At 38.9% G+C, this 17,010-nt stretch overlaps 1 protein-coding gene across 1 annotated transcript in view; it reads right to left on the bottom strand.

The window, feature by feature from the left end:
* Window positions 1-16,756, bottom strand: part of LOC129564584 (transmembrane 9 superfamily member 2-like) — an 87,541-nt gene extending 70,785 nt beyond the window's left edge. Inside the window, exons 1-5 of the mRNA XM_055438672.2 lie at window positions 16,453-16,756; window positions 12,317-12,384; window positions 11,143-11,236; window positions 7,460-7,587; window positions 6,309-6,438 (exon numbers count right to left, since the gene is read on the bottom strand). Coding sequence (XP_055294647.1) covers window positions 6,309-6,438; window positions 7,460-7,587; window positions 11,143-11,236; window positions 12,317-12,384; window positions 16,453-16,641 — 609 coding nt within the window. The 5' untranslated portion in view covers window positions 16,642-16,756. The remainder of the gene's footprint in view (window positions 1-6,308; window positions 6,439-7,459; window positions 7,588-11,142; window positions 11,237-12,316; window positions 12,385-16,452) is intronic.
* Window positions 16,757-17,010: the final 254 nt, after the last annotated feature.

Here is a 17,010-nt window from a genome sequence, read left to right as displayed (position 1 = left end):
GGAGTGGGGCACTCGGGAAGGGCCCTCCCAGATGAGAAGGCTAATATGAGACCCTCTGCACACTAAGCTGAGTCCACCCACCCCTTCCAAAAGCAACATCCTCAGGATAAAGGTGAGCCAGAAGTGAGCCTACTCCTATAGTCCCAACGGACTATTGGGAAGATGGCCTCAAAGATAAACAGAACCAGGTTGGGATAGGGGGAGAGAAATAAAACTGTCCTCAAAAATCATAGATTTGCAGGCTGAATTCACATCATCTAAGTTGCCTCAGGAAGTTTAAGTTATGAATTTGCCTTAAGGTGTTCCCAGACTGGTATTTCCCAAAGACACCATGTGAAAGTAAATGAAAATCCCTCTCTGAAGGAAAGTACTTTGACCCTAGGACTCAGACTCCATAAATACTACTTGAGACCGATGAATATGAAATCAAAATAATGAAGCATACAAGGAAAAAGGAATCATGAGCAGGAACCAGCAGAAACAAATTTGTAAAGATTTCAGATCCAGGAATGATAAGAGGCAGATTTAAAATTAACCAAACAATATATTTCAAAGACATCAAACACAAGTGTAAAAGCATGTGCATAAAATAGATAAGTATAAAATAATGACCTAGCAGATTTGAAAAACAACAAAACTTGTAGAAATGAGAAAGATTATTACCAAAATTTTAAGAGAAGGAACATTGAAAACAAAATTTATAGACTAGAAGATACACCAGAAGAACACAGTACAGAAAAAAGAAAATACAGAAAAAAAGTTAAGACATGTAGAAAAGGAAAAAACACTTAACATAGCTTTATAATTGGAGTCTAAAAAGGAAAGAAGAAAACATCTGACTATGGCTGAGAATTACAGAACTGATAAAATGCACCAATCCAGGAAACTCAAGGAATTAACAACACGATTAAAAACACAGAAAAACAAAAATCCATAACCAGATGCATAATCATGAAACTGTATAACACCCTCTAAGAAACAGGTGACTGGAAGGTCCCTGGTAGCCTAGTGGCTAAGATTCTGAGCTTTCACTGCCTCAGCCCTGGTTAAATCTCTGGTCAGGAAATTGAGATCCTGAAAACCATATGGTGTGGCCAAAAAAAAAAAAAAAGTGACTAAGAAGTAAGGCAACCCACTCCAGTACTCTTGCCTGGAGAATCCCATGGACGGAGGAGCCTGATAGGCTGCAGTCCACGGGGTCTTGAAGAGTCGGACACGACTGAGCAACTTCACTTTCACTTTTCACTTTCATACATTGGAGGAGGAAATGGCAACCCACTCCAGTGTTCTTGCTTGGAGAATCCCAGCGATGGGGGAGCCTGGTGGGCTGCCGTCTATGGGGTCGCACAGAGTCGGACATGACTGAAGCGACTTAGCAGCAGCAGCAGCAGCAAGAAGTAAGTAGAAATGAAAAGACTATAACATAAATTCAAACCTTAAATATTAGAAGAATTACAACAATAAAATGTAAACCACATAAAGACTTTTCAAAGAAATATTATATTTCATGGAATTGAAAATGATGCCACCACTTGCAAAACATTTTATGTGCTGCTAAAAAAATACACTGCCAATTAAACTTTAACATGCCATCAACTGGAAGACACATCTTGATTTCATAAATGATAAAATATGGAGAAACATGAGTCTTAGAATCAATAAAATGTGGAATATCAAAATAGTAAACAAAATGTAATATAACAGAACTGAGAGTAAATACATGTAAATGGGCTTAACTCAGCTATTAAGAGGAAAAGATTTTTCAGAAGATGCCCTGAAGCAAAACCCAACAATATGTTATATAAGAGACACATCTAAAAGAGATCTGGAAAGTTAAATTGAAAGGATAGGCAAAGTCACACCAAGCAAATGTATGCAAAAAGAAAACAGGAGAGTGCAATCTCCTCCTCCAGACATGACGGAAGAACATGAGACTAGATTTACTCTTTCACCTTAAACAATTTTTTCAAATGGTTAAAATATTTGAAAACAGTTTTCAGACCTTGGACAACAAAGAACATTAAGAGAGTGATCACCTAGAGAAGGGGAAGCCTCAAGCTTCCTTCCCAGAGAGAATTTCCAGACTGTGGTGCAGGGAAGGGGTACCCAAGGGAGCCCCGCAATCTCCCCAGTTGGGAAGACAAAGTTCAAAGTCCAGAGAGGCCAAGGGGGCTGGATTTTGTGGGGCAGAATACCAGAGAGAGGAGAGCTGCACAGAAATTTCTGGAGATAAACGAGGGCTCTCTTTCATCAGAGTATTGATCAGTGCATGCGTGTAAGGTGTGCCAGTTATTGATTTATTGTCTCTCATCACCAAATTCATGCTCTTTGACCTCTGTGAAAATTATCTGGACCCTTTCAGTATTTTAATTCGTTTTCCTTTGCAAGCTGGCACTGAATGAAGCTTTGTCAGTAGAGGGCGCTAGTTAGACACTGCAAGAGAAAAGGTTTTTGTTTCCTGGTTGATGGAAGCTTACGGTTTCTTCACCCTCTAGTTTCTGAAGCCTCAGCATCCTCTAAGGAATAGTGGATCCAGTTATCACAGTAAAAGAGAGAAACAAAAGACACCAGGTGGAGGGGGATGAACAAGCAGAGCACAGAAGACTACTCTGTATGATATTATAACAGTGGACACATGTCATTATACATTTGTCCAAACCCATAAAATGCACATAAGAGTGAACCCTAATGTAAAGTGTGGGCTTTGGGTGAAATGTGTATCACATTAATTAATGTGTATCAATAGTGCTATAATGTGTATCTTCACTGTGTATCAATGAAGATTCATCAGTTGTAACAAATGTACCACATTCTGGTGAGTGATGTTGATAATGAGGGAAGCTATGCATGTGTGTACTGGAAAAGACTCTGATGCTGGGAAGGATTGGGAGTGGGAGGAGAAGGGGACGCCAGAGAATGAGATGGCTGGATGGTATCACCGACTCGATGGACATGAGTTTGAGTGAACTCCGGGAGTTGGTGATGGACAGGGAAGCCTGGCATGCTGTGATTCATGGGGTCGCAAAGAGTCGGACACGACTGAGCGACTGAACTGAACTGATGCATGTGTGAGGGCAGAAGGCACCTGGGAAGTCTCTGAACCTGCCACTTCATTTTTCTTTGACCTAAAACTGCTCTAAATAATAAAACTATTTTTAAAAAAGAGATATTATGTGCGTCCTGATGAAAGAACACATCACTACCTTATCTTGTCAAAGAGATCAAACCTGAATCTAATCAAGCCACTAGATCCATCTATCAATTTCAAAGAAATCAGGGACAGAGGAAAATGTACCATTGTTTGGATGAATGATACAGGAATAGACAAATATATAAACCTTTGATAAATCAAATACAAAAAATGCTAATTATATAATCTAGGTGCTGGGTATGTGAGTGTCCACTATACAATTCATTCAACTTTTCTGTGTGTTTGAAAATGCTCCCCCAAAAAAGAGAATGCTCAGTCCATGGGGTCGCAAAGAGTCAGGACATAACTGAGTGACTTCACTTTCATAAGAAAATATTGATAAAAGATATATAAAATGCTCAAGTCTAAACTATAGTGTTGAGAGATGTAGACTTGGGTAATAAAACTGTAAAAGAAACTCAAGGAAGTGATTAGGGTAAAAGTTAAGATTGTGGTTATTTTAGGGGACGCAATAGAGTTTCAGTGCATAGGATACACGGATACCTTCTGAGGAGGCTGGCCAAATTCAATTTCTTGATCTGGCTGACGTTTACAAAGGTGTTCCCCTTATAATAGTTCATTAAAAAAATAATAATAATAGTTCATTAAACTTTATATCTGCTCTGTGTGGTTTTCTGCTATCTGTTTTGTTCTGTTTTTTTAACAAAAAGGGTTTTTATTAAGTCCATATCCTTTGGAGAGTTCCCTGGTGGTCTAGTGGTTAGGATTTGGCGCTTTCACTGCCATGGCCATAGTTCAATCCCTGGTCAAGGAACTAAGATCCTGTAAGCTACATGACCCAGCCAAAAAAAAGAACCATTCCATATAGAATTTCATCTAGAGTATCAAACACAGACTTTATTTACCCAAATTTCTCCTATTCATTAACTTCTCTCTTCTGCTATTTGCTGCTTTTCCTCCCACATTCCCTATGTCAATGTTTACCATTGTGAAGAATATATATCACTGGGGATATATGAGATAATCTTAGGTAGTAGATGAAAAAGCAATCTGTATTCTACTTTTCTACGTATTTGAAAATAGATGAATAAAATGTATAAGTATACTAAGCCTGTAATTTCTATAATTTCCTTTTAAATAAGTTTAAGTTAAATTAGAGATAAATACATATTTTCCATCTCTTTTGCAGAGCATTGTATTAACAAGTCTCCTAGACTGAGCCAGATGACTATTGAGGTCCTTAACAAAAAAATAGCTTTTTTAAAGCAATTATATTCCAGTTTTTTTTTAAAAAAAAAAACTTTTGAAAAATACAACAATTATTTTGTTACATAATTCTAAACTCTGTATCCCATTTATCTCAACTTTGTTACCTCGGAGTGATTTCTCTGTGCTCCAAGAATTGGAGCTTCTGGCCTTGGTCTTCTCTGTATTCCACTCCAAATCCTTATGCTTGTCAGATCTGAAGCCATTTGTCTTTATATCTTTACCTTTGCTAGTAATATCTCATAAATGAAATTATACAACCTGTATGTTATTTCTGGTTTCTTTCCCTTAGTACAAGTTTGAGATTTCTCCATGTTGTGCATGTGTCAACAGTTAGCTCATTTTAATTGCTGAGTTGTTGTACCAGGAATGAATACCCCATATCTTCTTCATTTACTCACCTGTTGAGGGGCATTTACATTGTTTGCAGATGTTGGCTAACATAAATTGTTATAAATGTTTGTGTAAAAAAAAACACAATGTCTTTACTGGATGTCTTTACTGGAGATGGGAGAAGAGATGGAGTTTTCATGTAACTGGGACTTTTAGTGGCCTGCTCTAATATGCTGGAATCCCTGAGACATGTGTACAAACTACACCTCAGGCCCCATGAGTCTTGTTAGATATGTCAAGCCTTTGATATTAAAAAATACCTCTGAAATTTATTAAAGATTAAATATCTATCATTTTATATATCATGGTCACTGTACTTTTTGCTATAGCTATTATAACTAGCAGTACCAAATATAACTTTCCCTCCTAAATTTATAACAATAAAACTTTAAAGAAATTTTAAAATTTTTTTAAATTTAAAAATTATAAATAATAATTACAAGTGCCTCAGTTGTGGCACAAATCACCAAGGTGGTCCCTGAATGACTGAAATGCAAGAAGCACAGCCCTTTTCTCTGGAAAGAAACAATAAAGGGTACCATCATTTAGACTCCAAATCAGAAACCTGGCAGGCAGCCTCTGCTCCTCTCTCTCCCTTCCCCTTCAGCCCGTTGCTGATCCACATTGAGTCTCTCCATATAAGAGAGATTCTAAGTAGTGCTGCCCTCCCATGACCATTCAGCCTCCAAGGCAGCCCCAAGACACTTCTGTTACCCTAGGACCCAGTAGAAAACAGTTTGAGAACCACAAGATAAATTTCAAACCGTGTGATTAGGACTTCTAAGCTAAAAAGATCTGAATTGGAGTCCTATGTCTCCCACTTACTAGCTGTCTGCCCCTAGTCATGTCCCTTACCGTCTCTGAGATTGAATTTTATCATCTGTAAAACAGCAGTAGTAGATTCTAGCAACAGGGCTGTTTCAAGGATTAAATTAATCATTGTGTATAGAGTGATATAACATTACTTCTGGCTCATAATAAGCATTTAATGTGACTTTCCTTACCACTATATACAGGACCTCCTGCCATGATCTGGCTTCTACCTACCTCCGTTTTGAGCTTCATCTCTACATGCATCCCCAAAACCCCAAACCTTATGCTGCAGATATACCTGATTACTCACAGTCCCTCAGTCACAGCATGCTATTTCAGACTTCCAATCTCTTGACCAATCTCACACTGATTTCCCTTCTAGAAATGCTCACCTACCCATTCATCTAACAAATACTTTTTCATTCCCTTCATTATATCCTCCTTGCTCCTTAGTCTCCTACCATAAAACATTTTATTGCATCAGTTTACTCACAAGTCTATCTCCTACTTAGGACTATGAACTTCTAGAGGGCAAGGGACCACTTGTCTTTGTATCCTCAACCTCTAGTATAAAACAGAGACAATAGTAGGTGTCCCATTCATGTTTGTTAAGTGACTATACTAGAAAGCAAATTGTAAATGAAGCAACATTCTTATATTTCTATAGTAAGTTCTCAATACTTACGTGCATGATGCAAGCATCACTGGATACGCCACTTTGGGTAACAAAGCATCCTATCGGAAATCCTGTTGTACAGTACTTATTTCCACCATTTATATCACGACACCATACCACTGGCATATTATCAATAATCCTACATATAAATATTTTTAAGGAAAAGTTTTAACAAGCACTTCATATCAAGCAATACTAACATCATCTTACATATATTTAAGTTCAGATTCTTGTTTGTTTTTGTTTTGGACACACCACATGGCTTGCAAGATCTTAGTTCCCCAACAAGGGATTGAACCCAGGCCCATGGCAGTGAAAGTGCCAAGTCCTAACCACTGGACTGCCAAGGAATTCCCCAGAAGCAGTTTTAAAATATATTTAATACCTACCTGAAATTATGTACTATTTTTTGACTTGGCTTTAATTAAAAATCTTAATGTATGGGGAGGAGGTGGGAGGGAGGGCTTAACAAGGAAGAGGTATATGTATACATACAGCAGATTGATCCTATTGTACAGCAGAAACTAATACAACATTGTAAAGAAATTACATTCCAATTTATTTTTATTAATTTATTTGTACTCCAATACTTAAAAAATCTTTTTAAGAATCTGAACTTAAGGAATTCCCTGGTGGTCCAGTGGTTAGTACTCTACTCTTTCACTGCCAAGGGCCTGGGTTCAATCCTTGGTCAGGGAACTAAGATCCCACATGCTGTGTGGCATAGCCAAAAAAATGAAAAAAAATAAATTTTAAAAAATTCTTCCACTCATTACCCATTCAACAACTATTTACTGAACACCTGCCACATGCCAGGCACTAATACATAAATCTGTTTTCAGATAAGAAATAAAAAGGATGCTATATAAAATCTAGCAAATAAAGAAGTCATCCACAAGTTTACTAACTGTCAAACATTGTTTTTCATTCTGTTCTCATTCCTTGAAGATTATTTTTAAATCCCCAGTCAAGATTTCCCCCAACCCATTCCCAAATGCCAGCATATTTTCAAAGAACGCAAACTGGCTAATTACTTTACAGTAAAACTACTAATTTATACTGTCACAACATACATTTCTCCAAAGGGAAATAAAACCCATAAAACTGCTTCTGAGGGGAATTGAAAATTTAAGTCATATGATGTCAGATGCCAAACCTACCAGTGATGTTGATAATTCAGTTGCATTCCTTTCTTCAAAAAATCCAGCTTTTTCTTTTGATCTTCCTTTGCTGCATCATAAGATTTCATACAAACTTTCACACATGTCTCTGTCTTGTTAAAGGAAAACTGTTAAGAAAGAAAATTAAAAATGTTAAGAGATTTGGACTAAGTTGTATAAACCAAAGTTCACAAAGTAAGCACTTTATGTTACAGATAAAACTTTTCTTCACAGATTTCAGTATGCCATCATTCTCAACACTATTTCCTCTACATTTCAGTAGACTTCTGAAATAATTAAACTAGACACACACCGCTTTCAAGAGAACCTGCCTCCTTCAGTAATATATAAGGTGGGGTATAAAATCTACTGCAGCTTTCTATAAATTACCCTGATCTAGAACACTTCACTTAAAACTGATAATAAAATTGGTTGTAGTGATGGTTATAGAACTCTATGAATATACTAAAAAGCACTGAAATGGACACTTATGAGTGGGTGAATTATTTGGCATGCAAATGATCCCTCAATAAAAGTGTTATCAAAAAATGATAAGAAAATATTTGATACTTTTAAAGTGAAATCTCATATTTACAAAGTCTGGCTACTGGAGATGACCAAGGTGAAGTGATAGTGTTGTTAATCAGAAAACAATGAGCAAGAATAAACAATGAAAATTCAACACCTGATATCCTGAAATCATACAATATTTACCCCAAACTGAGTTGAACTGTCATGTTTCTTCAGTGCAAAGCATAGCATTTCTTGAAAAGGTGCACTTTTCTTTTAGTACAATGGTACAATAGGTGGAGTGTGTGCAACTTTAATATTCAAAAAGCAAATGCCTGACACACAGACCAATGGAACAGATCAACAGAGAACCTAGGAATTACACCTACACACCTAGGCCCAAGTGATTTTTTTTAACAAAGGTGCAAAAGCAGGTCAGTGGAGAAAGAATTGAAATTGTTGAAAAGGTCTTTTCAGCAAATGGTACTGAAGTAATTGCACACCTACAGGCCAAAAAAGAAAGAAAAAAAATTTCAACACAAACCTCACACCTTATACAAAAAATAATTCAAAGTGGATCACAGACTTAAAGATATAAAGCTAAATTATAAAGCTTTTAGAAGAAAGCATAGAAAAAAGTTTTTAGGCCCGAAGTCTATACAAAGTCTTCTTAGACTAGACACCAGAAGCATGATTCATAAAAGGAAAACTTGATTATTGGACCATATAAAATTTAAAGTATTTGCTTCATGAAAGACCCTAATAAGAAGTCAAAAACAAACAAGTCACAGACAGGCAGAAACTATTTGCAAATGACTGTTGCAACAAATGAATCATAACTAGAATATATAAAGAATTCTGAAAATTAAACAGAAAAAGAACAGTAAATGGAGAACTTTAGGGCGCCTTGTGTTGACAGAACTATGCTATGTATTGACTGTGGTAGTATGTACACAAATCTGCATCACACACACACAAATAAGTGTATGTAAAACTAGTGAAATCTAAATAAGCTCTGTGCATTGTCCAGTGTTAATTCCCTGGTTTTGCTGTCATACTGTAGTTATACAAGTTGTTGTTGTTGTCCAACTCAGTCGTGTCCAACTCTTTGTGACCCCACAGACTGCAGTACTCCAGGCTTCCCTGGACTTCACTATCTCCCAGAGTTTACTCAAACTCATGTCCGTTGAGTCATTGATGCTATCTAACCACCTCATCCTCTGCCACCCTCTTCTCCTTTTAACGTGCAAGATCTTACCATTGGGCAAACCTGGGCAAAGCATACATGAGACCTCCCTGTTCATTCTTTTGTCATTTCCTGTGAATCTGTAATTACTTCAAAATAAAAAGTTGTAAAACAGGCTAATGCCTGATGGTTTCACATATATGGATCAAATTATACACTTTCAATATGTTAGTTTATTGTACTTCAGTTATACTTCCATGAAGTTGGGAAAAGAAGAAGAAAAATATTAGTGCTTTCATAATCATAACTGCTCATGAAAACATCCTTACTCTATCTTCACACCTATTAAGATATTGAGGGCAATATCAATAGACACTGAGAGTCCAATTATATCTACTTACATCACCCTACCCAAAATATATAAGAACAAAAAATTAAAATTCTTCTCTTTATGAAGCAAAAATAAAATGCAAAAGGCAAAATCCTTGTGTGGAACCACCAACTACTGCAGAAAGCTTAAAGAGCATAGAGTCATCCCACAATATCAGTCATTGTGCTCAGTCTCTGAGTCGTGTCTGACTCTCTACGACCCCATGAACTATAGCCCACCAGGCTCCTCTGTCCATGGAATTTTCCAGGCAAGAATACTGCAGTGGGTTGCCATTTCCTCCTCCAGGGGATCTTCCCAATCCAGGGATCAAAATCACGTCTCTTGCTTCTCCTGCATTGTCATGCTGATTCCTTACCACTAGCGCCACCTGGGAAGCCCAGTGAAGTATATCAAAGTATCAGTGGAAGATATCAAGATCCACAGATACCAAAATCCACCATTGCCCAAGTCACTCATATAAAATGGTGGAGCATACACATATGGGGCTTCCCAGGGGGCGCTAGTGGTAAAGAAGCTGACTGCCAATGGAGGAGACAGAAGAGACCCTAGTTCCATTCCTGGGTTGGGAAGATCCCCTGGAGGATGGCATGCCAACCCACTTCAGTATTCTTGCCTGAAGAATACCATGGATAGAGGAGCCTGGTGGGCTACAGTCCAGAGGGTCACAAAAAGTCTGACACGACTGAAGTGACTTAGCATGCATGCATACGCATATAACTTATACACATCCTCCCCTATATAGGTAACCCTTGAACAATGCAGAGGTTAGGGGATCAACCCTCCCTGAAGCTGAAAATCTACCTACAACTTATAGGAGGCCTTCCACATAGATGGTTCCTCTGAATGAGATTCCACATCCACAGATTCAGTCAACCATAGATCATACAGTGAAAAAAAAATCTGGGTATAAGTAGACCCACACTGTTCAAACTTGTGTTGTTCAAGGGTCAACTGTACTTCAGATCATCTCTAGATTACCTCTAATACTTAATATAAAATGTAAATGCTGTGTAACTAGTTTTAAGCATAATGTAAATACTATGTAAATTCTAGTTTTGCTTTTAGGGACTCTGGAATATTTTTACCTGAATATTTTTGATTCTCAGTTGGTTGAATCTTCAGATGCAGAACCCTCAGATTTGGAGGGCCGACTATACTAATGCATTCTTCTGGCAACACCAGATTCTACCTCCTTTCCTTTTTCTTTTCCTTTTAAAGCAAAGACTCTTTGGTATGACTGTTGACCCTTGAACAACTACAAGTTTGAACTGCCCAGGTCCATTCTTATATGTGGATTTTTTTTCAATAAATATACAGCAGACCCTCTGTATCTATAGGCTCGATATCCATGTATTCAACCAACTGTGGATGGCAGTTGGAAAACTTAACACGTGAACCATGGTTTGTTCAATCTACAGATGCAGAACCTGCCTGTATGGAGGGCTGACTATGGGACTTTGAGCATATGCAGATTTTGGCATCCACAGTGGGTCCTGGAACCAACTTCTCATGGATACTGACAGACAACTCTGTATGTAGTCAGTTCTGAGAAGATTCATCTTAAAATAAAATTTAAAATAAGATCAACTGAATAACCTCATAAGGAGATGATGTTATTCTTTCTCCAAACAGCACTTGTCCGAGATTTTCAGAAGGGCTTTTCTTTTTGAAGTCATGACAGAAATCAAATCTAAAAAAAGAAAAGTTTAAGTAAGGTTAAAAAAAATTCAACAAAGAAATCAGTCCTGATCATTTATCTAGCTGCTCCACCTTTCATAGTAGATTCTATGTTTCTCTTAAAATTGTTTAACCTCTGATAATTATGAATTCATGATTCAAAATGCTCATGGTACTGCTCTTGACTTTTGTAATGTAGGTAATAACAATCAGAAGGAAACCAACACTATTTTTAGGGTTAAACTTCAAATGACATGTAAGCACAAATAAGGAAATCATGGCTTAAAATCTGTACTGATTCTAACCTGAGACATTTAGAAACTGTAATTATCAGTTCTGACCAAAGGGGAATTTAAAAAAAGCCCCCAAACACATTCTCACATATTCACAAATCAAATGGTTACTAACTGAAAAGAATCGCAACTACCTTTAAGTAAATTTGAATGTAAAATGGTTTAGGTAGAAGATAAAATAAATAGTAGGCCTGAGTAATATTTTTAACACTCATACTAACACCCTACATTTACACCTGGTATTTTAATGAAAATGAGACCTGATTTTATTTCTGCTTAATTAGAGGCAGTAAAGCAATACCTAAGGAAACTATGATCATTTTTTTCCAAGAAGTGCATCATTTGCTGTTATTGTCAAATGAATGATCACACTTAATCTTCAATATGTAATAACTACTCACTATTAAACTAAGCACCTTCATCCATTAAAATCTTAGTAGAAAGCTACCTATTCGATGTTTTAGAAATAAGGTAAAACTGCAAAGATATTTTTTCAAGGTCCAAAGTGTAGCAAATTTATAATTTGCCTTTCTTAGAAAGAAAAATCAAGAATGGAAATTCCTAATCTTTTAAGCATTTGTCTTACATTGAAAGTTCTCTATTCTGATCATTTTTTCCTGTTACCTTTATTATAATATTACCACTACATTTCTTAATATACCCATGGCTTGCATTCACTGACTTTAAAAACTGAAGGCACAGTATTATATTATCTTATCAGTATTATATCATAATTGTGATATAAATTAATCACAATTATATCAACTATATCAGATATAATTATAATACTTATAACTTACGTATTATATTCATAAGGTAGCACAGACTCTACTGAGTCCAATCTGTTTACATACAGTTCTATTGATGACTGCAAGAAGGAAAAACAAAACATTAATTAATAATACAAAGTAAAATAAGGTAGCACTTGCAAAATACATAATGAAGTAACTGAAAGGTAATTGGATTTATTATTCCCATCAATTTATAACTGTATATTTATAAATTTATAACTTAGTGTAGTGTTATACATTTATAACACAGTAAAGTTATAAATTTTAACACAGTATAGCTATACATTCATAACATTTCATTTATCTGGCATCATCAGGGTCTCTGAACGTATGAATTTTTCAGATACCTCAGCCATTCTTAACTTCTTTAAATCAGAGAACCCTTTGAGAATATGATGAAAACTATGGCCCATCTCCCCAGAAAAGCACACATTTTCACCAAATTCCATATTCAGCTTTAAGAGGCTTCATAGGGACCCTAGCATCCATGGAACTCAAGAACTTGAAATAATTAAGCTACCTGCATAAGTGCTTTTTTTTTTTTGCATTATTTTAACTATTTTTATAATTATTCTAAAATACATTTCACTCTTTCCTATCTTAAACAGAACATTTTGATCACAATTTAACCTTCCTTGATGACTCAGGGTCATTTTGAGCATCAGCCATAGCACTTGCTTTGACTCTATGACATCTTCAGTATCAAGTGAAATGAGAAGAGTTATTTGCCCCAAAACTGGATAGCAAGAGATGACTACTCACACCCCCACTACCCACACCCCCTCAACTCTACCAAAGAATATAAACTTGTTTATAAAGATTTTATGTCTCTTTCCTTATAGCTGTTGCTGTCATTAACATGTATACTCTGATTTTATTTGGTTAAAAAAATGCATGTGAACTCTCATTCACTCCTGGCTGGGAATGTAAAATGGTATGGCTACTTTGGAAGACAGTTTAGCAGTTTCTCACAAAACTAAACATACTCTTACCATATGATCCAGGAATTTTGCTCCTTGGTATTTACTCAAAACAGTTGAAAACATGTCCATATAAAAAACTTACACACAATGTTTATGGCAGCTTTATTCATCATTGTCAAACTTTGGAAGCAGCCAAGGTGTCCTTTAGTAAATGAATAGATAAATGTACTGTGGCACATCTAGACAATGGAATATTATTATTCAGCACTAAAAAGAAATGAACTAGTCCACTATGAAAAGACATGAAAGAGACTTTAATCACATTACTGTGTGAAAAACGCCAAGCTGAAAAGGCTACATACTGTATGATTCCAACTATGTGACATTCTGGAAAAGGCAGAAGTGTAGAGACAATAAATACATCACTGGTTGTCATGGGTTAAAGGGGCATTAGCATGAGCAAGCAGAGAACATAGAGGATTTTTAAGGTAGTGAAATTATCCTGTATGATATTATAATGATAGATACACATCACTATACATTTGTTCAAACTCATAGAATGTACAACACTAAGATTAAACTGTAACATGAACTATGGACTTTAGGTGATAATGTTATTCAGTGCAGGTTCACCAGCTGTAAGAAATGTACCTCTTGTTGGGGATGTTAATAATGGGAGAGGCTATGCATGTGGTGGGGGAGGGGCAAGGCATATGGTAACTCTGTATACTCTCTGCTCAATTCTGCTGCAAATCTAAAACTGCTAACAAAATAAAGTTTATTGAAAGTATAAATGTGCACTGTTGTTCAGTTGCTCAGTTGTGTCCGACTCTTTGTGACTCCATGGACTGCAGCACACCAGGCTTCCCTGTCCTTCACTGTCTCCCAGAGTTTGCTCAAATTCCTTTTCACTGAGTCGGTGATGCCATCCAACCATGTCATCTCATTACCTGATTTCTGCCTATGTGAAATCAAGAAGCCGGACACTATCTGATTTCAGCCAATCGGAAATCAAGAGGCTGGACAGTATTGAATTCGGAAAGTTTGGCATGCTAAACATAAAATGAGAGACTCACCAAAGGAAAGAAGGTACAATCTCAGAATCAAAAGTAGAACACATTTAAGGAGGCAAGTAAATCTAAACAGAGCTTACAAAAAAGAAATTCCAGACATTTGATATGGTTAAAGATTATATTATTTTTGCTAGGAAGTCTGCTGAAATAAAGAAGAGCCAGGACTAGGAATTACCAGTCAGAGAAAAGGCTGCTGCTAAGTCACTTCAGTCGTATCCGACTCTGTGTGACCCCAGAGACGGAAGCCCACCAGGCTCCCCCGTCCCTGGGATTCTCCAGGCAAGAACACTGGAGTGGGTTGCTATTTCCTTCTCCAATGTGTGAAAGTGAAAAGTGAAAGTGAAGTCGCTCAGTCGTGTCTGACCCTTAGTGACCCCATGGACTGCAGCCCACCAGGCTCCTCCATCCATGGGATTTTCTAGGCAACAGTACTGGAGTGGCTTGCCATTGCCTTCTCCGAGAGAAAAGGCAGGTGTAAAATAATTGATGCTTTTGAACTGTGGTGTTGGAGAAGACTCTTGAGAGTCCTTTGTACTGCAAGGAGATCCAACCAGTCCATTCTAAAGGAGATCAGTCCTGTGTGTTCATTGGAAGGACTGATGCTAAAGCTGAAACTCCAATACTCTGGCCACCTCATGCGAAGAGCTGACTCACTGGAAAAGACTCTGATGCTGGGAAGGATTGGGGGCAGGAGGAGAAGGGGACGACAGAGAATGAGATGGCTGGATGGCATCACCGACTCGATGGACATGAGTTTGAGTGAACTCTGGGAGTTGGTGATGGACAGGGAGGCCTGATGTGCTGCGATCCATGGGGTCGCAAAGAGTCGGACACGACTGAGTGACTGAACTGAATGCCATTTCTTACTTACTGTATTTGGCAAGATGATGGCTCAAAACACTACTATCAGTACTTCTCACAAGAAAAGGTAAGCTCCAGGTTTTAAGTGCAAAATTTGCTGCCCCTAGACCTGGTCTCTAAAAACCCCAACTTTCAATTTGTTAAGTCTGTAGTCAAGCCACACCTAGCACTGTTCTTAGCTCTAAAGCCTTTGTGGCTCCTTCTACAAAAACATTGCTCACACACTTGACTGGCAACTTGAGATCAGAAAATAAGTCTTACTATTCATTAATACTTTTTGAAAGGATTACTTGCAAAAAGATACACTGAGCTTCTAGTTTAAAAAAATAAGGCTGCCAAGGAAGGAAGTCAAAAATTTATCAGGGGGTTTGTGGACGTGTGGAAGAGGAACTGAGCAAGAAATCTCTGGCTCAAGAAAACTCACAATGATAATGGTCACCACTTATTGAAAGCTTACCATGTGCCAGATGTTTTTGTCAGTGCTTTTCATACCTTGTCTCATTTTATTCTCACAAGTCTGAGAGGTAAATATTATCTTGCTGTTTGCAGAGAGGGTCCAAGGGAAACCAACATGAATTAACAAGAATTAAACAGGTAAAAGTCTGAGACCACAGGAGTGAGGAGTGACACACACATGGTGTGACTATACGTAAGATCAAGTGAGACGTGTGTCTTAAAAGGCAGATTGTATAAACCGGACAACAGAAAGGGGAAGTGGGGGAGAAGACTACGTATCGGAAGAGGAAGGAACCACCGGAAGAGGAAGGAACACCGGAAGAGGAAGGAACACCGGAAGAGGAAGGAACCACCGAGATGGAGGGGAGGGGAGGGGCTATGACGGGGCGGGGCTATGACGGGGAGGAGCTATGAGGGGAGGGGCTATGACGGGGAGGAGCTATGACGGGGCGGGGCGCTGTGAGAGAGTAGGCGGAACCAAGCTGGAGCAGGAACTAGGGGGACCGAGATAAGGAAGGGGCGGGGTCAAGGGGAGGGCGGGGGCAAAAGGGAGGGCGGAACCTAGAGGAAGAGGGGAAGGGAGGGGCTGAGCTGAGAGGGAGGGGACGGGAGGGGAGGGGCTGAGCCGAGAGAAAGAGGATCGAGGGGAAAAGATAGATCCGGGTCCGCCAAGTGGGAGGCTCTACGATCGAGACCCTGAGACACACCCACAGAGGGGGTTAGGCATTCCGGGTAGAGTCAGAGAGCTCTCAGCACTGGTCGGCCCCGGTGTGCCCGATACTCCAACCCGAAGCCTTCCCCTCACATCTCACTTCCTCCCTCTAGTCCTCACCTGACAGTAATTGGTCTCTCCATTCACGTCGCAGTAATTGACTGGCGCCAACCCAGGAAGATAGAAAGCAGTGGAGCTGGCGGTCTGAAGCCCCAGGATCAGTCCCAGCCCCAGCAACCCCCTGAGCCCGGGGAGGGTGGGCCATAGGCTCCAGGGGTTGGTTCCCAGGCAGAAACCTCGAGTACTCATTTTAGTAGTCGGTTCTGCGTTTGGGGACACACACCGTGGGCGTGATTGGACCCAATGATAAGGAGAACAGTGAAAGGGCAGAGAAGAGCCCAAACCGGCTAGTGAGACTTAGCACTCTGGGGAAGGCCACCTGCTCAGGCGAGATACTGGCTGGGAACTCGGTTGCTAGGCGACCTGGCTGCCTTTATGAGCCGGCGCGCGCAGTAGGCATGCGTAATGGCCCTGATGCATCTTCCCCCGCCCTCCCCACTCCCCACCCCCTCCCCACCCCCTCTCCCCACCCCTCCTTCCTCCCGGCATCCCCTGCGGAACACGTTCCCGCGGTTTGAGCGTCTTCTCGCGCGCCTCCTTCAGAGGTTACTCGCGGAG

This window comes from Moschus berezovskii, chromosome X, assembly GCF_049115385.1.
Source record: "Moschus berezovskii isolate FMDL1 chromosome X, NW_MosBer_1.0, whole genome shotgun sequence".
Lineage (NCBI taxonomy): Eukaryota > Metazoa > Chordata > Mammalia > Artiodactyla > Moschidae > Moschus > Moschus berezovskii.
The sequence above is the reverse complement of the archived record's forward strand: the minus strand, read 5'-3'. Positions and strand labels throughout refer to the sequence as shown.